General features: G+C 40.7%; 1 protein-coding gene across 6 annotated transcripts in view; it reads right to left on the reverse strand.

Moving 5' to 3' along the window:
- The window catches only part of PHF8 (PHD finger protein 8), a 99,544-nt gene that overhangs the window by 42,858 nt on the left and 33,324 nt on the right, over positions 1-23,362 (reverse strand). For 5 of the 6 annotated variants that reach the window (XM_087427751.1, XM_087427747.1, XM_004443212.3 and 2 more), the window contains 10 exons: positions 15,985-16,072; positions 15,521-15,627; positions 13,835-13,926; positions 10,653-10,742; positions 8,487-8,789; positions 7,607-7,710; positions 2,847-3,025; positions 2,467-2,552; positions 1,819-1,952; positions 882-1,195 (listed from right to left, as the gene is read on the reverse strand). In XM_087427751.1, coding sequence (XP_087283877.1) covers positions 882-1,195; positions 1,819-1,952; positions 2,467-2,552; positions 2,847-3,025; positions 7,607-7,710; positions 8,487-8,789; positions 10,653-10,742; positions 13,835-13,926; positions 15,521-15,627; positions 15,985-16,072 — 1,497 coding nt within the window. The remainder of the gene's footprint in view (positions 1-881; positions 1,196-1,818; positions 1,953-2,466; positions 2,553-2,846; positions 3,026-7,606; positions 7,711-8,486; positions 8,790-10,652; positions 10,743-13,834; positions 13,927-15,520; positions 15,628-15,984; positions 16,073-23,362) is intronic. The other variant, XM_014797426.2, reaches the window with a different exon arrangement.

Here is a 23,362-nt window from a genome sequence, read left to right on the forward strand (position 1 = left end):
CAGCAGGGAATGGTTAAACACATGATGGTACATCTATGCTATAGACTACTATGCAGCAGGTAGATCTCAGTGTATTGAAGTAGTTCTCTATGTACTGATGTTGAAAGATATCCAAGCAAGTTGTAGAATTACACACATTAAACAAAACTATACCTTTATCTATCTCTGTCTACATATGGGTGTAAACACAAGAAAATGAAAGGTATACATCCAACTGATAATAAAGGTTACTTTTGGGTAACCTTCCTCAGAGGGGGAAGAATGCTAGTCAAAGGGAATTTTTGCTTCCTCTGTCTTGTTCTAATTTTGGTCAATGAGCGTTAATTTTTTAAAAATAATATTAAAACAAAAACCCACACTAAAGTCAGCTGCACTATACAAAAAAGTGCTTTATATATTGTAGTATTCAATAAACCTTATCTTAAAAAAAAGGAGTCATCTCTTAAATGTAAAAAGCCCACTGCAAGGCCATTATATACCTTTGCAAGAGATGAACTGAATGACACAGAACACAAATGCTATAAGTGATGGAAGTAAAATAGGCAAGAGGGAAAAATGTCACCAGAAGTGAAGGTTGGACAATGCTAAAAATGGATGACAGCTAATTATAATAGCCACCATTTTTTGAGGCCTCCCATGGGCAAGACACTGTGCCAGGTGCTCTATGCAAGCATCATCTCTAATTCTTATATCAACCTGTGAGATATCCCCATTTTACAGATTAAGAAAATACAGCTCAGAAAAACCAAGTATCAGGTTTAAAGGCCAGGCCTTTGCTCACTACAGGCTGTCTGGGATTGGGATTGGGATTGGGACTGGGACTGAGATTGGGGCTGGGGGGAGCCTTTCTGGAATGGACCCAAGTGCTCAGCTGCCCTTACTATACTCTGCATCCTTGAAGCATGCTCCCAAGCTGTCCTGTTCATCCAGACTGGCGTTCTCCTCCTCCTCCTCACTCTCGGTTCTCCAGTATGCTGGACGCTTGATGGGCCGCTTCCCTGGGGTGCGCTGGGAAGCAGGACTGCTAGACACTGTGCCCAGCCCACTGCTGGAGCTCCCACTGCTTCGGTCCTGTCCCCCGGTCCACCAGGCCTGCAGGCTGGAGGTAGCGGGTGAGGATGATGAAGATTGCAGATTGGCCATGCACAGCATGCCCTGGATGGCCTCCTGAGTGCTGGGAGAGGCAGGGGCCTCGCTGCAAAGGACAGAGGAGAAATGCTGAGGGAGTTTCTCTAGTTGTCAGAGGAAACCAGTCATCAGAATAGGCAGGGAGGAGGGACAACAGCTTCGGGGCTCAGGGTAGGAGGAAAGAGGAGAGAACCATCCCAGGTGAAAAACTAAAAATCAAACTAAAGGATCAAGATAGTATCAAAGACAGTTTTCATGAAAAGGCCAGTCCTTCTTGCCTCAAGTCTCTCCACAGACAGCAGGCAAGATGGCAAAAAGGGGGGCGCACCTCCCTCCTTGTTCACCCATGCTGCATCCTTTCGCTTTTTTAAACAAGGCCCAAGAAAGGCCCAGTTCTCCTTCCATGCCTCTTCCAGCCCTTCTTCCAACTTCCAAATAACCCAAATTGATTCTCCTTGAAGTCTACACATCCTCTCTCCGTCAGATCTTAAGTTCCTCAGGACAGATTTCATGTCTACTTTATTCTTTTAGCCCAAATGCCCTGGTTAATTCTTTGTCCCTTTAAATGTCTTGAAAAATATCTGCTGATTGGCTGACCTAGCCCTTTGGGCAGCTGGGGGGGGGGGCGGAGGAGGGGGAGGTGTGTGCTGTCTGATCACCTGGAAAGGGGAGATCAAAGCCAGTACTCACGTGAGGGCAGCATAGTCAGGTCCCCCCACCTGCCTGCTGGCCTTGAGCAGATCAAGAATTCCACCAGCTCCACTCCCATTCCCGAGCTTGCTTTCAACTCCTTCTACCATGTCCTCATCTGTTGTGTAGTCCTCCTGTTTGGGAAAGAGAATATCACCTCAGCTGCCCAGAGTTGGTCTGGTAAGGCCCCAATACAGGGTTGACAGTCTCACTCCTGATACTATCTTCTGAGCTCCAAGTACAGACCAAGTACCAAACAGAATACTCACTCTTTCATCTTAATCTGCCCAGCATCTTTGTGAGGTAAGTATTATAATTCCCATTTTACAGATAAGGAAACTAAAGCTCAGTGAAGTTAAATAATTTGTGTAAGGTCACAATCAGATATTCCAAATCAGATACTCTTTCTGCTACATCACACTGCCTTTTATTCTATTCTGTTTTAAAGGATTTTAAAAGTATTTCAACTAAATTATAATCTTCCATTTATATGCTCAGCAGCACTTAGCACACAATATTTTTCACTTAATAAATATTTTAGGAATTGAATACATAGGATATCTTTTTTCCCCCCAACTAGAATGATAATCTGTCCTCTGTCTCCATAACCAGAATGAGCAGAAGACTAGACACATGCCAGGCTCCTACCTCAATGTCAAATTCAACTTCTCCTGGTTCACGAACTCTGTTGGGGTCAGAGCAAGGCTTCGCACGGGGCAACTTTCGGGGAAATTCTAGAAAACAATAGAATGCACTTATCATAAAGCTAAGATTAGCATCTGAGCCAAACACTCAGGGGAAAGAAAATAAAACTATAACTTTCCTGAAAGTAATGACCATAGATGACTAATTTAGGGAGGTTAGGAATTAGCTTATAAATAAATCTCTAGAGGACAGGATACATGGAGGCCTACAGAGCTGGTAAATCAGAATGTTAACAAGCTCAGGCCTAAGGTCTTAAGTCTATTAAGGGGACCAAAAACAAACATGAAACAGGCAGGCAGGAAAGAGAAAGAACAGGTACACACTTGGTCTTATTATCAGGGTCGCTTTCTCCTTTCCCAATCTCTCATCAATCTGCAGTTCATCATCTGAATCCAAGTCAAATTCATCCTCCATCATCTGTTCCGCCACTAGCCTAGCCTTGTCTGCCTTCTTCGCAATCTTGGCTCGCCGAGACTTGGATAAGCTCTTTACCCTCTTGGTACTGGACAGAAAGAGAAAGAGAATATAAAAACAGTCACACTTTATTTAAGTTTATTTATTGTTAAGATGGCAATTTCCCAAACTGATCTACAGATTCAATGCAATCTCTATCAAAATGCAGCTAGCTTTTTTGTAGAAATTAATAAGCTGATCGTAAAATGTATATGGGCATACAAAGGACTTAACATGGCCAAACAAATTTTGAAAAAGAACAAAGTTGGAAGACTTATACTACTTAATTTCAAAATTTACTATAAAGCTATAGTACTCAAGGTAGTGTGATACTGGCATAAGGATAGACATATACATCAGTGGAAGCGAACTGTGAGTCTAGAACTAAACCCTTATATTTATGGTCAACTGATTTCTGACAAAGGTGCCAAGGCAATTCAGTGGGGAAAGGATGGTCTTTTCAACAAATGGTGCTGAGATAACTGGATATTACATGCAAAGAAATGAATGGGGACTCTTACCTCACATCGTACACAAAAATTAACTCAAAATAGATCATAGATCTAAATGTAAAAACTAAAACTATAAAACTTGTAGAAGAAAATATCGGAAAATATCTTTGTGACCCAGGATTAGGTAAAATTCAAAATGTTTGTGCTTCAAAAGACACCATTAAGAAAATGAAAAGACAAGCCACAGACTAGGAAGAAATATTTGCAAATCATTTATCTGGATAAGAATTTGTATCCAGAATATTTAAATAACTCTTAGAATGCAATAATAAGACAAACAAGCCACTTTAAAAACGAGCAAAAGATTTGAACAGACATTTCTCTAAAGATGACATACAAATGGCCAATAATCACACAAAAAGATGCTCAACATCATTAGTCATTAGGGAAATGCAAATCAAAAACACAATGAGATACCACTTTACATCCATCAGAATGGCTATAATCAAAAAGACAGACAATAACAAGTGTTAGCCAGTATATGGAGAAACTCATAATTGCTGATGGGAATGTAAAATGCTACAGACACTTTGGAATAAATTTTGGCAGTTTCTTAAAAAGTTAAACACAGAGTTACCATATGACTCCAAATTTTACTCCTAACTGAGAAAAGAAAACATATGTCAACACAAAAACTTGTACACGAATGCTCATAGTACCATTATTCATAATAGCCAAAAAGTGGAATCAAACTAAATGATCATCAACTAGTGAATGGATAAACAAAATGTGGTATACCCACACAATTGAATACTATTCAGCAATAAAAAGGAACCAATTAATGATACATACTACATCATAGACGAAACTCAAAAACATTATGCTAAGTGAAAGAAGCCAGACACAAAAGACCACATATTATATGATTCCATTTATATGAAATGTCTAGAAAAGGCAAATCTATAGAGATAGAAAATAGATTAGTGGTTGCTTGGACCTGGGGAAGACAACCAGGACTGACTGTAAGTGGGTATGAGGGATCTTTCTGGGGGCATAGAAATGTTCTAAAATTGGATTGTGGTGATGGTTGCACATTCTTTAAATTTACTGTCATTTAATTGTACACTTAAAACAGGTTAATTGTACAGTATGTAAATCATACTTCAAAAAAGTTGTTAAAAATATATAAAGGAAGTAGAAAAAACTCAAAAGTGGCCTAAATAATCCTGTTACACGTGGTAAACAATATTAACCAGTACAAATTGCTGAATAAACCTTATAGTTAAAAAGAAACAAGTTTCTGGTAAATCAGTACACTTGATACATTCAGAAATAGTCATTTGGCAAACTGGCTTTCAGTGAATTGGTTGTTATTAAATTGACCTGTTTTCTACCTATAGGGTTGCCGGGAGGATTAAAAGAGCTAATGCAGAGACTGACACATGGCAAGTGCCCAACGGTAACTAATCTTATAATTAAATTCTCTGAGCCTCACTTTCCACATTAGTAAAAATGGGGATAACAACACTTACCTTCAGGATTGCTGTGAGGACTAAATAAAATAATGTATGTAAACAACTAAGATGGAGTCTGACACAGGGCAGGTGCTCAATAAATGATAGCTATTTGAACCCTGATCTTTTATTAACTTCTAATTATGAAAAATGTCAAACATACAAAAATATAAAAGTATAACAAACTCCCATGTACCTATCACCCAGCTAAGTTTCAGCAACTATCAACATACTGCCAATTTTGTTTTATCCACACCTTAGTCCCTGCAAAACACTGGATTATTATGGAGAAAATCCCAGACATAACATCACACTGTCTGTAAATATTTCTATACCTTGACTCCCCAGGTTCACATAACAGCAGCCTCTGGCCGATGCAGGAGGTAATAGAAGCAGCACAAGAAAGACTGGTGGGGAAGGGGAAAATGTCTCATTGTGTCCTCAATAGCCATTATAGGCTGGACCCTTAGGACTCTCAATTTTCTCTTCCCCAGGAGACTGACCATGGGTTCTGGACAAGGGCAATGCTCAACAGTCTTTTTATCTTACTGTTTACTAACTAGTTTCTCAAATCCCAAAGATAGCTCTGCTGCTTTCAGAATCTGCCCTACTCTTACACTCCCTTTTCCTTTATTTCACAGCCAGGTGGACCTAGTACACTCGCCCTTGGGATCTGAAGACAGCCTTTTCCTACAAAACAGCTATTAAGGTATCCTCATCGCTTGTGTTCCTACACTGTTCATGCTCTGCACTTGGTTCTTGACTGCTCCTGTCTGGTGTTCTGAGTGTCCAGATGATAACTCTCACTGTCTGCCTCTGCTTCTGCCTCCCTACATGTTTCAGGGTTTCTGATGACCTACTTATCTTCTAGCCATACCCACACCATCATCATCACTACCACCGTCATCATCAACTTCATCATATTTATAAGAGCTACCATTTATTAAGCATTTACTATGTGCCAGGCCTTGTGATAAGCACTTTACATACATTGTCTCATTTAGTCCTCCAACAACCCTAAGGTAAGTTTTATCTATAGGAGATATAATGAGGACACTGAGGCGCAGATGGATTAATTAACTTGCCAAGGTTGCACAGCAAATACATGTCAGAGCTGGGATTCAAACTCGAGATTGTCTGATTTTTGTTGTGAACAGCTTTTATTTTATTCTTTTAGAAAATGTTCTGTTAAAAATTATTTAAGAAAATACATGCTCATTGTATAAAATTCAAATGCTATTGAATTCCTCTCCTGCCTCCCCTATCCTACTTTCCAGAGATAACTACTGTCATAAGTTTGGCATGACAAGTATAAAATATATAACAAATATATTTATTTGCATGAATGTGTATAAATATCTCTGAAAGGAAATCACTGATATTGGTTGTTCATGGGGAGGGGAACTGAAGAACAAGAAGGGGTGGGAGCGAAATTTTCACTAAGTATTCTTTCACACTTTTTGAATTTTTTTTTTTTTTTTTTTTAAAGATTTTATTTATTTATTTTTCCCCCAAAGCCCCAGTACATAGTTGTCTGTCATAGCTGCACATCCTTCTAGTTGCCGTATGTGGGACGCGGCCCCAGCATGGCTGGAGGAGTGGTGCCTCGGTGTGCACCCGGGATCCGAACCCGGGCCGCCGGCAGCGGAGAGCACGCACTTAACCGCTAAGCCACGGGGCCGGCCCCCTTTTTGAATTTTAAACTGCATTAATTTTAAAGATTTTATTTATTTATTTTTTCCCCCCAAAGCCCCAGCAGATTGTTGTATGTCATAGCTGCATATGCCTTCTAGCTGCTGCATGTGGGACGCTGCCCCAGCATGGCCGGAGAAGCGGTGCGTCAGTGCGCGCCCGGGATCCGAACCCGGGCTGCCAGCAGCAGAGCGCGCGCACCCAACCGCTAAGCCACGGGGCCGGCCACCCTAAACTGCATTAATTTTAAACTTCTTCAAAAAAGTTAAATTAAAAATAAAGGAAAAAGTCCATATGTCACTCTTCTACAGAAGCACACACAAACGTGTGCACATGTGCTTTTTTTAAAAATTAAAATGGAAGCATTCCTATAAATTATTTTATAACCTGATTTTTTCACTTAAGAATATATCTTGGACATCTTTTCTTGTCAACAGATATTAAACTTATTCTTTTTAACAGCTACATGGTATTCTATTGTATAGATGTACCATAATTTATTTATCCAACCCTTATTGATGAACATGTTTCCAACTACTTACTATTACAAACAATGATGCATTGAACACTGAACATTTCTCTTTACACACCTGTGAAAATATTTCTGCAAAAAAATTTCCTAAAAATCGAAGCGCAAAAGGTATTTAAAAAACTAATGCTCTTAACCAGTATGCAATACTATCTCTCATTCCTGCCAGTGGTTCTGACCCACTGACTTGCTGAAATTTCTAGAACTTATACAAGACTTTTGTCAGGATTGCCAGTTAGATTCCGATCTCTCCCCCTACCCACCCCAACACTCCCATGGTTCTCTGAACTAAGCAACGATATCTGACAATATATGGGTATTTCCCCAAGTACAGTCCCTCCCCTACCCATGTCTTAGCCCCAGGTCCCAATTCCATGCCTTGTCTTAGTGGCATGTTGCCACCAACAGTCCCAGTATCTCTGTGCTCCTTCTTCCCACCTCACCTGCCATTAGACATCAATAGGGCCAGCGGGCCCTCATTCCCATCAAGGTCCAAGTCTGGCGAGTCATCGTCTGAGTCATTCAAGCAGGTACCAGTGATGTTGAACTGCAGAAGGAGGAGGCTCAGTTGTCACCTGTCTGGGACTCCCATGTGAATCAGGATGGCCAGTTCCCTCTGGTTTCACTGGTTGAGTTCACTGGTTGAGTTCACTGTCAAAACCACCTGAACCAAGGCCTTCTGCTAAACTGTCCCCCACTCCCACCCCAAATGATCACAGGAGCAAGAGGTTGAGAATATATGGCTGGCTCAGGAGAAACCTATCAATCTTGTAAAACATATTCCCTAAAAAGAGGAGGGAACATCCTCACATGCCCATGGAGGGCACCACAATCTTGAAGCAAGGTGGAGCCCTGGAGGAGGGCTTTTCTCAAGGACCTGTGCAAGACTCCAACATGACACTCATATACCATGTTCTCAAATGTCATTGCCATCTCAGCATTTCAAGATTCAGCTCAAGTGTCACATTTTCTGAGACGAGCATCTCACCATCACCCCTACCCAAGTAGAATCATCCCCCTCTGTGTTTCAGGGTCCCATCTACACCCTTGATTGTGGCATCCACAACACTTCATTGCACTCATTTGTTTTTATGTCTATCTTTCTCACTAGCCTGTCAGCCTCTTGAGGGTTATGTCCACAGCACCTATCACAGTGCCCAGCACAGACAAGGTCTCAATAAATGCCTATTAAATGAGTGGGACTGGTAGCCAAACATCAGGGGCCCTAAGGGAGGTGGGAAAACAGGATAGCCTGTCCTTTTGATACCCTGCTTTTCCAAGGGACCCAAAAGGGTTGGGCTGAACCCATGGGCCAGCACCCACCTTTGCTTTCTGGGAAGAGCCTGTCTTCAGTGCCTGATGATTGTATGTGTCCATGAGATTATAGCTCAGTTGGCCAGCAGGCCCCAAGGCTGAGCTTTCCTTGCCCTTTCGCTCTGCCTTCTTGAAGAGTTCCTTGGGCTTCAGGGCTTTCTTCTTTGAACCACTTTTGGAGGGCAGTGACAGCCTGGACATGGATACTGAAGTGGAATGGGCTGGTCTGGTTAAGGGAATGGAGCCGGCTGGGAAGATCCTCTGCAGCCCAAAGATATTGCTCGTCTTCCCAACGTTCTGTTGGAAGATATCCTACAAGAGTGTTAGTACATGAGGCGGTTAGAGCTTACTCAAGGGTTCTCTCTATGCTAAGAGCAGAGGTCTGTTCATGGCATTGGTGGTACTGCCATGGAAGTGGCTTACAGATGCTCCACATATGCACACCCTAGTTTTTGCACAATGAGTCATCAAGAATTTACTGGGTGGCATTTTCTTTACCCAGCCATTGATGAGTAAGGAGAAGACGAGCAGAGGAAAAGCCCAGCACCACTGTCAAAATTGGAGAGAAAAGACTCCAAGAGCAGCTGACATGACAGAAAATAATTGAGTACAAAACTGTGTGGTTCCAACTCTAACGACTATAGGATTTGAGAGATGGAGAGAGGTCCTAGTCCTAATTCTACTACTAGCTAGCTCTGTGATCTTGGCTAATTGCTCTGACCGCTCTGGGGCTCTGTTTGATAAGCTGTAAAATTAGACTGGAAAGGTGAACCAAAGATGCCCTGTGGCTCCTTTGAGCTTCTTGGGAGGAGTTCTGGGGACTGGAGGTAGATGGAAGGCAAACAAGAGGAACAAGTGGAGCTCCAAGCCTCCCGCCTTCATCTTATTCATAGCAGCTATGCTTTGGTTGTATATATTGGGATTCAACGTAAGATCTCATTTGAAAAAAAGGATTACATTGCTTTAAAACATTTGAAAGCCAATGGACCAGATATGATCCATCTCTAAGTCCTCTTCCAACCAGCCCAAAGTTCTGTGTATACAAAACTGGTTTAAGCGGGAAGAACCAGAGAAAAGCTAGGCCTTTTAACTAAACCCTGAAGGATTCTGACAGGTGGGAATGGAGGAGAATGAAGTAGGAGGTGAACAAGGCAAGCTATGGTGTAGGCAGTGACACATGCTGCAGGCAGTAAGGCTAGACTAGAAGCCCAACTTCTCAGTAGCTCACTCTGATCACCCTTCAGCATTGATTTAGTGCCTACATCCTGGGTACTAAATGGAACTTGACAGCTTTTGAGCTAGACGAAAGTTTAAACTTCCTCAAGACCAACTCTCCTGTGGTGCCTCTGCTATTTCACCAGCCCACACTGAGTTCTCTCTTTGCTGCAAAGTCTATTAATAATGGCTCACATTTATTGAGTACTTACTCTGCCAGGCACTGTGTGAGGAGCTCTACATACATTAGCTCTTAATCCTAACAAAACTATGAAAAGGTAGTTAAATTCACTTTACAGATAAGGATACTGAGGCTCTGAAAGGCTTGCAAGTGACAGAACAGGAACCAGAACCCAAGTTTCTCTGAGTCTCTTACCACTACCCCTTACTGCCTCATGGTATATGCCACCTGTTGAAACATGGCTTTGTAATCATCTTCAACCCAGGAGAACTGTCATTTTGCAGAATGCAGAGACTGAGTCAAAATATTAATAACAACAACTACTACTACTATGATCACCACCACCCACCACTACCATGACCCACTATCAGAATTTATTGAGCACCTACTGTGTGCCAAGCACTATACTTAGTGCTCAACCTCAACTACCTTATTTAATCCTTTTAATAACCCTTGAGTAGGTATAATTATCCCCACTTTAGAGATGAGGAAACTGAGGGTCAGACAGGTTAACTTTGCCCAGGGTCCTCTACTAGATTGTGAGTTCTTTGTGGACAGCCACTGCATCATTTATGTATCCTAAGCACCTAGCCCAGTGTGTGGCACACTGGAGGCGCACAGTAATTATTTGAATGAATGAATAAATGAATGAATGAATAGGGTCCTTGGTGGGGTCTTCCCAACCCTTCCCCTGAGCTCTCATGCCAACTGCAAAACCTGACCTGCCACTTGAGCCTCGAGCCCTTCCCAAACGCCTCCCCTGCCCCCATGCTTCTTACTTCCACCAGGCGGATCTCCCTAGCAAGATCTTTAATGAGCTGTACGGTCCGCACTGTCTCTGGGATCTCATCCTCGTGGTCCGGCAGAGCCTGTCAAACAAAAGTCATGAGGAACAGGCCCATACATAAATGGACAACTGATTTTCGACAAAGGTACCAAAGCAATTCAATGAAGAAAGCGTAGTCTCTTTAACAAATGCTACTGGACCGACTAGATATCCATATGCAAAAAAAGAACCTCAATCCACATCTTGCACCATACACACAGACACACAAATTCAAAATGGATCATAAACCTGAATGTAAAATCTAGAACTATAAACTCTTTAGAAGAAAACAGGAGAAAATCTTTGTGACCTTGGTTAGCCAAAGATACTTAGGATACAAAAAGCGTGAACCATAAAAGAAAAGACTGATAAATCGGACTTAATAAAAAATAAAAACTAAGACAAACCACAGACTGGGAGAAAATATTCGCAAAACATATATTTGATAAAGGACAGTGTCAAGAGGTGTGAGGAACTCAGTTGTGGGCTTGGGCCACACCACTTAAAAAGTCAAGGACCTCAGGGAGATCCCTGGGGACGACCTGGCCTCTCCACTTGTGAAGACAGAACTCAGTGCTGAGCAGCTACAGGCCCATAGCTAGCTTAACAGCAACCCAGGGAGAGACCTGTTGGTTGTCTCTCTTTTAATTTGTTTGCAATCTTTTTGAGTCCTTGAGATTTACATCTTTATGTAGACAGATCTCTCAAGCTTTCCCTTTGTGATTTCTTCCACCGGCTTTCACTTCACTACTGTATTCAGAGGACAGATAAAAATTCCTCAGCATATCCTTCTTGTTTCCCATGGTTTGATTCTTTTTTCCTTTAACTCTTTTAATCCATCTGGAATTTATTTTGGTGGCTGAGCAGGGGTGGGGGCTGAGAACCCATGTGACCCAGCTGGATAATCTTAACAGCTCCCTCCTCCCAGCCCAGGAGCTCAGGAAAGGTGAGGGAGTGCCTCCCATGGAAGTGGTCTGCACTTCACAAAAGACTTCTTCTTCCATGAGTGTGGGCTCCTCACATCTGTGTCCTACTCTCCTCCAGCTCCCTTTGGCCACGCTGTTTGGGGCCATCCCTTGGTCCCTGGGGCCATCCTGGCCCAGGGCATGAATGCTTAGGACCCACCTACCTCCCTCCCTTTTGATGTTCCCAGGATAGAGTCTCTCTGAAGTTCACTTCATGGGCTGGTCAGAGGAGAAACCCAAGGTAGCCACACCTGAGGGGTGTGGAGAAACAGAATCACAGGCTAAGGCCCAGCTGTAGGTGAGCCCAGGGAGCAAGAGAAGGCCCAAAACATGAAATCCAAGGATAGCTGAGGGGCAGGCTGGTAACGGGAAATGGGGAGATTGTGCAAGTTAAGCCTACAGTGGCTGAAAGGTCTCCTTAGGCCACTGTATGCAGGGGAAAGAGTCTATAAGAAGTATCAGAAGCATTAAGAGAATATATTGATATTTCTTCTACTTTTTTTACATTTCTTAAAATTGTTTTTTTAAAAACATTCAACATTTTGAGTAGGTAATCCATTCACATAGTTCAAAAATCAAACAATATAAAAAGATACATATTGAAAAGCCTTAATATATATCTGTCCCTGCCATCAGTCCCATTAGCCTACCCCCACAGGTAACCACTTTTATTAGTTTCTTCTGCATCCCTCCAGATTGTGTCTTTGGGCAAATACAAGCACATATCAATATAATTCTTGTTTTCCCCCTTTTTACACATAAGGTAGCACACTATACACATGGTTCTACACCTTTACTTGACAAATTCTGTAGAGCTTTCCAAATCAGTACATAGAGAGCTTACTTAATCTCTTTTATAGTTGTTTAGTATTCAATTGGATAGATGGATATTAGTATATTTCTTTTTTTCTTTCTTTCTTTCTTTTTTTTTTTTTGGTGAGGAAGATCAGCCCTGAGCTAACATCCATGCCGATCCTCCTCTTTTTGCTAAGGAAGACTGGCTCTGAGCTAACATCTATTGCCAATCCTCCTCCTTTTTTTTCCCTCAAAGCCCCAGTAGATAGTTGTATGTCATAGTTGCACATCCTTCTAGTTGCTGTATGTGGGACGCGGCCTCAGCACGGCTGGAGAAGCAGTGCGTCGGTGCACGCCCGGGATCCGAACCTGGGCCGCCAGTAGCGGAGCACGTGCACTTAACCAGTAAGCCACGGGGCCAGCCCCATTAGTATATTTCTAAAAAGCCATTGTAGCAGTATGCATCAAGAGTCTTACATTTTTTGGGGGTAGGCCTGGTGGCACAAGCGGTTAGGTGTGCACGCTCCACTGCAGCGGCCTGGGGTTCGCCGGTTCGGATCCCGGCACGCACCAATGCACCGCTTGGCAAGCCATGCTGTGGCGGCGTCCCATATAAAGTGGAGGAAGATGGGCACGGATGTTAGCCCACGGCCAGTCTTCCTCAGAAAAAAAAAAGAGGAGGATTGGCAGATGTTAGCACAGGGCTGATCTTCCTCACAAAAAAAAAAAAAAAAAAAAAGAGTCTTACATTTTTTCATATACTTTGATCTAGTAATTGCTCTTCTAGGAATCTATCCTGAAGAAATAATCAAGAGATGAGGGACAAAGACCAATGCAAATATTCACTGCATGATTTTCTATAACTACCTCCCAAATAAATAAAAAGGAAGCCACAATAAACAAGTGGTTAGGTAAGGATGGTACATCCCTGCAAAAGAATATCATGTAACTATTAAATGTTTATGGAGAACTCTGGTGACACAGGAAAATTAAGACAAGCCAACCAATTCAGATACAAAATTGTATGTACAGGGAGATAGCAATTATGTTTTTAAAATGCATATAAAAAAGACCAGAAGAAAATACACCCAAATGTTAATGTTAATTCCCTCTGAGTGTTAAAATTACAGATGATGTTTTTCCTTCTTTACACTCTCCTGTATTTTTCTAATTCTCTAGAGTAAGCATGTATTACTTTTTATATAATCAGAAGAAAAGCTTAAAAACGTAATCCAAGGAGTCCTAGCCCAGTCCTCCACTCTAACCCCAGGAGCGCAAGCCTCCCTGGCCTCTTCCACCTCCCCAAAGCATCTCCCAAAGCCAGTCCCTGCTGAGGGCAGAACTCTAGATGAGGTAGAGAAGTAAGTATATTTACTTCTTTCCTTGTCCAGGCTCTAAAGGCCAAGTTCAGGGCTTTGCCACCATGGACCAGGTAGGAGGCAGGGTGTCTCCTATTTTCTCTCAAACCTAAAGGGGGAAAGAAGAAGGCAGAGCGTCAATGAAGCCATGCAGGGAAGTGAAAGACTTGTTACTTTTTTTAGGCAACTAGAGAAAATGCTCAAGGTTCTGAGCATAACTCAAGCTCTCAGGTCTTATAACAGCGTTCGTTTTTTTTTTTTTTTTTGTGAGGAATATCAGCCCTGAGCTAACATCCATGCCAATCCTCTTCTTTTTGCTGAGGAAGACTGGCCCTGAGCTAACATCTTTTGCCAATCCTCCTCCTTTTTTTCCCCAAAGCCCCAGTAGATAGTTGTATGTCATGGTTGCACATCCTTCTAGTTGCTGTATGTGGGACGTGGCCTCAGCATGGCCGGAGAAGCGGTGCGTCGGTGCGCGCCCGGGATCCGAACCCGGGCTGCCAGTAGCAGAGCGGGCGCACCCAACCACCAAGCCACGGGGCCGGCCCACAGTGTTCATTTAATGAGTACCTACTACGTGCCAGGCATTTAACATATATCTCATTGAATCCTTATACCCACCCTGTAAGCCACGTATCATTATCTTCCTTTTATAGTTCAGGAAACTGAGGCTGAGAGAGGCTAAGAGACTTAACCATGGGTACACACCTAGTAAGTGTCAAAGCCAAGACTGAAACCATGTATATCTGAATTCGAGGCCTGCGCTGTTTCCACCACATTACCCTGCCCCTTGGGTTTCAAACTGCGAACACTCAGGAGGACCATGACTGCCACCTACATAGATCTGAAGGGCCATTAATGCCCTTGTCCTGAGTTACTCCAGGAGGAGGTTATGATAAACAGCCAGATTTAGGTTCAATAAAGAATTTTCTACCGAACTGAGCTGTTCAGAACAGGTAATAAATGGTTAGTCATCCAGCCTCTGATTGAACATTTAAGTGACCATCTGTCTAGGTGGCAGAATAATGGCTTAAGGTATTGGGTAGGAGACTGTACTCACTGGCCTCTGAGGTTCTTTGTAACTCTGAGATACTGATTCCTTCTGGCCAAGTCACCTTGAAGAATCTCAGGTCTAAGCAAGGGGGCCACTCTATTTCAGAGCAGACCAGGAAAGAGGAAACCCAGCAGGTTGGCTTCCACCTGGGCTGATACCCGGGAACCAACATAATGATGCCAGGATGGTCAGGACTGGGCCTTGTCCCCATGGGACGCATATCCAGGAAACCCTGAGACTATCCAGATTGAGTTTCTTACTTTAATTGGCAGGAAACAGGGATAATTTCACTGTGATCTAATCTTCTCAGCGACCTTTACTAAATAAAAAAGTTAAAATCCATGCTCTACCCTACATTACACTTAGTAAAAAAGCCAATCTTAAAACATCACATACTGTATGACTCCATTTTTATAACCTTGAAATGACAAAATCAAAGAGATGGAAAACAGATCAGTGGTTTCCAGAAGTTATGGATAGTGCAGGGGGAGAGAGTGGGTGAAACTATAAAGGGGTAGTGCTAGGGAGATCTTTGTGGTGATGGAATAGTACTGTATCTTGGTTGAGGTGATGATTACATACATACGTGCACACGCAAACACACTCAGGGGCGCAGGGCAAAAGGGACAGTTGGCAAAGGACTCCATACCTCGAAAGATGTCCAGGATGTGTTTTCCCACATACCAACAGATGGTCTCAAAGTTGGGGAACTTGAAGAGGTCTGCTGTGCTCAGCCGCTTCTCAATCTCATAGGCTCTGGAGGAAGAAGGCACAACGATAACAAGGATCCCCTTTACTCAGCACCTGCTATGTATCAGGTATTGTTCTGGATGCTCTGTATCCATTATCTCTAATCCTCACAACTACCCTGTAAGACCCTACTTTATGGGTTAGGAAACGGGCTCAAAGGTTATGTGACTTGCCCAAAGTCATTTAACTACTAAGTGAGGAAGAGGTATTCATCCTCGGACTGAACATCATCAGGAACCAGTATCCATTCCTTTCTGATGATCTCGTCTCCTTCTATGCTGCACTCCTCACTATAGGGGAGAACCCAAGGACTGTAGCAAATGGGAATGGCCAACTAGGGATCACCACAGCTTCAGGACTCACTTGAGCTGCATTTCGATATTAAGGCTGTGTAAGAAGTTCCCTCCAAAGGCAAGGCAGTCCACGGGGGTAAGCACAGCATGGATCCATCCTGCATTGTAACAAGGCAAAATCATAGCTGGCAGAGGGCCATTCTTCCTTCGGACATCTCTGCTGTTCGCTCGGCTCAAACACAACTCCTTAGAGCAACCAGCCTGGTAGCGACTCAGAACATTCTAAGCTCCTCTGACTCAAAACATTCTAGGTTCCTCCACTCTCCCAACACCCATCCTGGCCAAGTCTGCCATCATTATAACCCTGAACTGGACCAACCCATGAAGTTAATAAACTCCTTCTACTTCGCTCCTCTCTACTTCAAAATCTGTTGCCTTACCCATCCTCTCTCTTGTCTCTTAAGAAGGGCATCACCTCCTTGCCATGACTACCCCTTCTAACTCTGCTCTAATAAAATAAAGAGCTTTTATGTTGGACAGACCTGAGTTCAAATTCTGTTGTTTCTAGCTAAATATCCACTTCACAGGTTGGTTGTGAAGCATGCACCTAGTTGGAACTCAATTATTCTCCTTGCCCTAGACCCTACACTGCCTTCTGGGATCTCGTCTTGTGTTTTTTTAATCATGGGCTAAATTCTTCCCCTTTCTTGGACATGAGAGATGTATCTGAGAAAAACTGTCACCAATTCTAATTAACTTTTGAAGGACAAATTAAATGCTGTTTATAAGTTAAAGAATAAATATACGTTATGAATCCTCTAAAAAATTTTTTTCTCTTTCTTCTTACAGTTTTCTTCTTAAATTTCTCTCATACTCATCTCCCCTTCTCCATTCATCCACCCTATCAGTGCCTTGGCTTCAGATCCCTCATTATTTTTCACCTACGCTACTCACAACAGCTTCCAAACTCGCTCCTCTACATCAGTGGTTCTCAAAATGTCGTCCAGGGAATCCTAGGGCTCCCTGAGACTCTTTCAGAGCATATGCAAGGTCAAAACTATGCTCATGATAATACTAAGATGTTATTTGTCTTTTTCACCCTCATTCTCTCACGGGTGTACAGTGGAGTTTTTCAGAGGATACATGACATGATATCAACACGCAGAAGCAGATTTGAGGATTCAGTCATTTTCTATTAACCCAGACGTTAAAAGGATTTGCACAAATGTAAATGTCACTCTTCTCACTAAATTTTAGTTTGAAAATACTTATTTTTCATAAAAATTGTTACTTATGCTAACACGTAATGGGTTTATTATTGTTATTTCTCAATGAATAAATATTTTTAAATTTTCTGTTTTAATTTATAATATAGTAAATATTGATAAATATAAACCACATAAATAAAAGCTCTTTTGGGTCCTCAATAACATTTAAGAGTATAAAGGGGTCCTGAGTCCAGAGTGTTTACAAAAACTGTTCTACACCAATCTTGACCTCTGAAGTCTATCCTCCACATCCCAACCCTAAGTGATATGTCTAAAATACAAATCTGCCCATGTCATCCCCTGCTCAAAATTCTTCAATGAAATGTACAACCACAGGAGAATGGATAAATTGCCGTATATTCATACAACAGAATACTGGAAAGCAAGTAAAATGAATGAACGACAGCTACATATATCAACATGGATCTCACAATCATAAAGTCTGAGAAAAAAGTAAATTGAGAAGAATACATCTAATATGATTCCATTTATATAACATTCAAGAATACGTAAAACAATACTATATATTGCTTAGTGGGGCATACCTATGTAATAAAGGGATAAAAATACATGAGGATGATAATCACCAACTTCAGGACAATGGCTAGCTCTGAGAGGGAAGAATGGGAATGTAACTGAGGAGAGGTATACAGGAGGCTTCAAATATATTTGTAATATTTTATATTTTTAGTATGAACACATAATTGTTCATTATAATATTCTCTATATCTTTTGCTACATTTGAAATATTTCATTAGAAATTAAATAAACAGACAAATAAACCTTCAATGGTCCCTAGTTGCCTCTGGGGTAAGTTCAGCCTGCCTACTTTTTCAGCTTCATCTGCTCCCAGCCCTTGGTCTTTAGGCTTCAGCATCCATAAACTGCTTCACATAACCTTGCTTTGCTGATGTCTTTCCCTATGTCTGACAGGTCTTTCCTGCCTTTCTTTCCTTGGTCAGTCCCTACTTACTCTTCAGGTATCATTCTTCTGAGAGATTTTCACAAACCTCTGGCTAGACTAAGTGGTCTTCTCTGTGCTCCCAAAACTTCCGGTGAATATCCCTATTGTGACTATTAGATCATTATAAGAGTCCCCCCTTATCCACCATTTCACTTTCCGTGGTTTCAGTTACCCATGGTCAATGGCAGTCTGAAAATATTAAATGGAAAATTCCAGAAATAAACAATTCATAAGTTTTAAATTGTGCATTGTTCTGAGTAGCATGATGAAACCTCAGGCCGTCCTGCTCTGTCCCACCCGGGAAGTAAATCATCCCTTTGTCCAGCATATCCATGCTGTACATGCTACTTGCCTATTAGTCACTTAGTAACTGTCTCGGTTATCAGACTGCCAAGGTATCACAGTGCTTGTGTTCAAGTAACCCTTATTTTACTTAATAATGGCCCCAAAGCATAAGAGTAGTGATGCTGGCAGTTCGGATGTGCCAAAGAGAAGCCATAAAGTGTTTCCTTTAAGTGAAAAGGTGAAAGTTCTCAACTTAATAAGGAAAGCAAAAAAAATCGTATGCTGAGATTGCTAAGATTTATGGTAAGAATGAATCTTCTATCCATGAAATTGTGAGGAAGGAAAAAGAAATTCGTGCTAATTTTGCTGTCGCACTTCAAATATGTATGTATAGGAAAAAATATAGTATATATAGGGTTTGGCACTATCCATGGTTTCAGGCATCCACTGGGGGGTCTTGGAACGTATCCTCCACGGATAACGGGAGACTACTGTATACTGAAATGGCCTATTGATCTTTTGTCTCCAGCACCTAGCCCAATGCTGGGGCAGACAGCAGACATGCAATGCTTGTGGAACTAAGTAGACTGCACCTAGTGGAACTAAGTAGACTGCACCCAGTTTGTGGGAATTTCTACCAAGCTGCAAATTAATCCAACTCAAATCTCTGGTAGGCAAATTCAATTCACCAAACAGTTACTAAGTGCCCAGTGTAGAAAGGCATTATGTGAGACCTGGCAAAGGATTCAAAGATAGGTGAATAAGTGCCTGGGAATAGGAAACTATAAAAGAGAAAAGCAGATGGGTATAGGAGGGTGGGGGGTGGGGGACTTATCTCACCATATATTAAACATTCTATAAAACCAATGTAATCAAATCAATGTGATACTGATATATGAATAGACAAATAGATCTGTGCAATAGAAAAGAAAATCCAGAATTATACAATATAATGTTAGACAAAGATGTTAGAATTATATGACAAGAATTTTTAAAAAGTCATCATAAAAATGCTTCAATGAACAATTACAAACATGTTTGAAACAAAAAAAAGAAATAGAAATAAAGATACAAATAAGAAACAAATGGAAATTTTAGAATTGAAAAATACTATAGCCGAAATAAATAATGAAACAGATGGACTCAACGAAGAATGGAGACAATGGAGAAAAGAATCAGAGAATTTGAAGACAGAACAACAGAAAATACCCAATATGAACAAGAGAGGAAATAGACTGAGAGAAAAATAAACTCAGGGACCTGTGGGACTACAGCAAAATATATAACATTCATATAATCAGAGACGTAGAAGAAAAGAAGTTAGAGTATGGGGTTGAAAAAGCATTCAAAGAAATAATAGCTAAAATTTTCACTAACATAGCAAAAGACATAAACCTTCACATTCAAGAAGGTCAGTGAACACATACAGTATAAACTCAAAGAATTCCATGCCAAGACACATTATAATCAAACTGCTGAGGGGCCGGCCCTGGGGCTTAGCGGTTAAGTGCACGCACTCCGCTACTGGTGGCCCAGGTTCGGATCCCGGGCACGCACTTACGCACCGCTTGTCCGGCCATGCTGAGGCAGTGTCCCACATACAACAACTAGAGGATGTGCAACTATGACATACAACTATCTACTGGGGCTTTGGGGAGAAAAAGGGAAAAAAGGAGGAGGATTGGCAATAGACGTTAGGTAAGGGCTGGTCTTCCTCAGCAAAAAGAGGAGGATTGGCATGGATGTTAGCTCAGGGCTGATCTTCCTCACAAAAACAAAACTGCTGAAAACTAAAGAAAAAAGAAAAAATATTGAAAGTAGCAAGAAATGACACATATAGGGGAAAAACAATTTGAATGACAGCCAAACTCTCATCAGAAATCATGGAAGCCAGAAGGAAGCAGCACAACATTCTTCAAGTGCTGAAAGAACTATCAACCCAGAATTCTATATCCTTCAAAAATGAAAGGGAAATAAGACATTTACAGATGAAGGAAAACTAAGAGAATCTGTTGCCAGCAGACCTACCCTGAAATTCTAAACAGAAACAAAATAATAAAAGAAGGTATCTCAGAAGACCAGGAAGGAAGAAAGAACACCAGAAGAGTAAAAATACAGGTAAATACAATAGCCTTTCCTTCTCTTGGGTATTCTAAATTATGTTTGACAGCTGAAACAACTGAAAAATTAAAACACTACGTGATGTGGTTCCCAATGCATGCAGAGGAAATACTTAAGACAAATAAATACATTACAATGGGAAGGGTAAAGGGACGTGAACAGAGGTAAGGTTTCAACCTTTCCCTCAAACTGGTAAAATGTCAATTAAAATGTCAATACCAGTATACTGTGATTAAAAGATATACACACACACACACACACACACACACATATATATATACATAAAATAAAACTAGAGCAACCACTAAATAAACGTATATAAAACCTGAAGCTAACAGTTCATATGAAAATTCAAGGGGCCCAGAACAGCCATTAATAATCTCGAATAAGAAAAACAAAGTTAGAGGGCTGGCACTTCCCAATTTCAAAATTTACTATAAATGTACAGTAAGTGAGACAGTGTGATACTGTCATAAGGACAGACATACAGATAAATGAAATAGAATTCGAAGCCCAGAAATAAACCAATACATCTATGGTCAACTGATTTTTGACAAAGGTGTCAAGACAACTCAATGGGGAAAGAATAGTCTTTTCAAATAGTTCTGGGACAACTGAACATCCACATACAAAGAATGAAATTGGACCCTTATCTTACATGATATACAAAAATTAACTTGAAATGGATGAAAGATCTAAATGTAAAAACTAAAACTATAAAATGCTTAGAAGAAACACAGGTGTAAATCTTCATGACCTTGAAATAGGCAATAGTTTCTTAGCTATGACAGCAAAGGCACAAGCAAACAATGAAAATACATAAACGGGATTTTCGTGCTTCATAGGACACTATCAAGAAAGTGAAAAGACAACTCCCAGAATGAGAGAAGATATTTGCAAATCACATATCTGATAAAGGTCTAATATCCAAAATATATAAAGAATTCTTACAACTCAATAATAAGAAGAAAAATTACCTAATTAAAGAATGGACAAAAGTTTTGAATAGACATTTCTCCAAAAGAAGATATACAAATGTCCAGTAAGCATATAGAAAGATGCTCAACATCAATAGTCATTAGGGAAACACAAATTAAAATCTCAATGAGATACCACTTCATACCCACTAGGATGACTATAATCATAAAGACAGACAAGAACAAGTGTTGGGGAGGATGTGGAAAAATTAAGACCCTCATAAATCGCTGGTGGGAACATAAAATGGTGCAGCTGCTTTAGAAAACAGTTTGGCAGTTCCTCAAGAAGTTAAACATAGTTACCATATGACTCAGCAATTCCTCTCCTAGGTATATACCCAAGAGATTGAAAATATATGTTAACACAATAACTTGTACATGAATGTTCACAGCAGCATTATTCATAATAGCCAAAAAGTGAAAACAATCCAAATGTCTATAAAATGATGAATGGATAAATGTGGTATATCCACCCAATGGAATATTATTTAGCCATTTAAAGAATGAAGTACTGATAAATGCTATAACATGGATACCTTGAAAATATGCTGTGTGAAAGAAGCCAGACACAAAAGACTACACATTGAATGATTCCATTTATCTGAGATCTTCAGAACAGACAAATCCACACACAAAGAAAAGTACAAAAGTGTTTGACAGGGTTGGAGGGAGAGAGGAATGGGGAGTGACTACTAATGGGTACAGGGTTTCTTTTTGAATTGATAAAAATTTTCTAGTATTAGACAGTGGTGATGGTTGCACAACCTTGTGAATATTTTTTTAAAAAACTGAACTGCACCCTTTAACATGATAAGTTTTATAGTATGTAAATTATATCTCAATTGTTTAAAAAGCACATTTAACTAAGTGAAAATGAAAATACAACATATCAAAATATGTGACACAGCTAAATCAGTGCTGAGGGGGTAATTTATAGCACTTAATGCTTACATTAAAAAAGAGGAAAAGTCTGGAATCAATAATCTAAGCTCCTGTCTCACGACTGGAAAAAGAGCAAAATAAACCCAAAGCAAGCAGAAGGAAGGAAAAACAAAGATAAAAGCAGAAATCAGTGAAATCAAAAACAGAAAGACAACGGAGAAAATCAATGAAACAAAAAGTAGTTCTTTAAAAGGTTCGATAAAATTGACAAACCTCCATCAAGACTGACAGAGAATAAAAGAGAAGGCACAAACAACTAATATCAGGAATGAAACAGAGGATATCACTATAGACTTGGAAGACATCAAAAGGATAATAAGGAAAAACTATGAACAACTCTACACACATAAATTTGACAATTTTGATAAAATCAACTAATTCCTTGAAAAGCACAAACTATCACAACTCACCCAGTATGAAATGAAATAAATAATTTGAATAGCCTAACAGAGTTTATGAAAATTTAATGTTAATTAAAAACTTTCCCAAAAAGAAATCTCTGGGTCCATTTGATTGCACTAGAGAATTCTACCAAACATTTCGAGAAAATTTAACACTAATTCTGAAATTAAGGAATTAAGTAATCAAGGAAATTCTAAATAAATGGAGAGACCTAATGTGTTCGTGGAAGACTCAACATAGTAAAGATGTCAATTTTCCCCAAAAGGACACAACTAGGAGGACTTTTTCAAAATACACACACTCAGATCCCACTCCAGACCTACAAATTCATAATTCTAGGGGTGAAGCCTAGGCATGTATTATTTAGGGAAAAAAGCCCCAGGTCATTTTTATTTATAGCCTACAATGCCAGCCTCCCGGTCACTATGCCTAGAGTCATGGGGCTGAGAGTGCTGTTCTTTATCTGTCCACTAAGTTGACACGAGCCCA

This window comes from Ceratotherium simum, chromosome X (assembly GCF_057802395.1).
Source record: "Ceratotherium simum simum isolate JZ-2026a chromosome X, ASM5780239v1, whole genome shotgun sequence".
Classification (NCBI taxonomy): domain Eukaryota; kingdom Metazoa; phylum Chordata; class Mammalia; order Perissodactyla; family Rhinocerotidae; genus Ceratotherium; species Ceratotherium simum.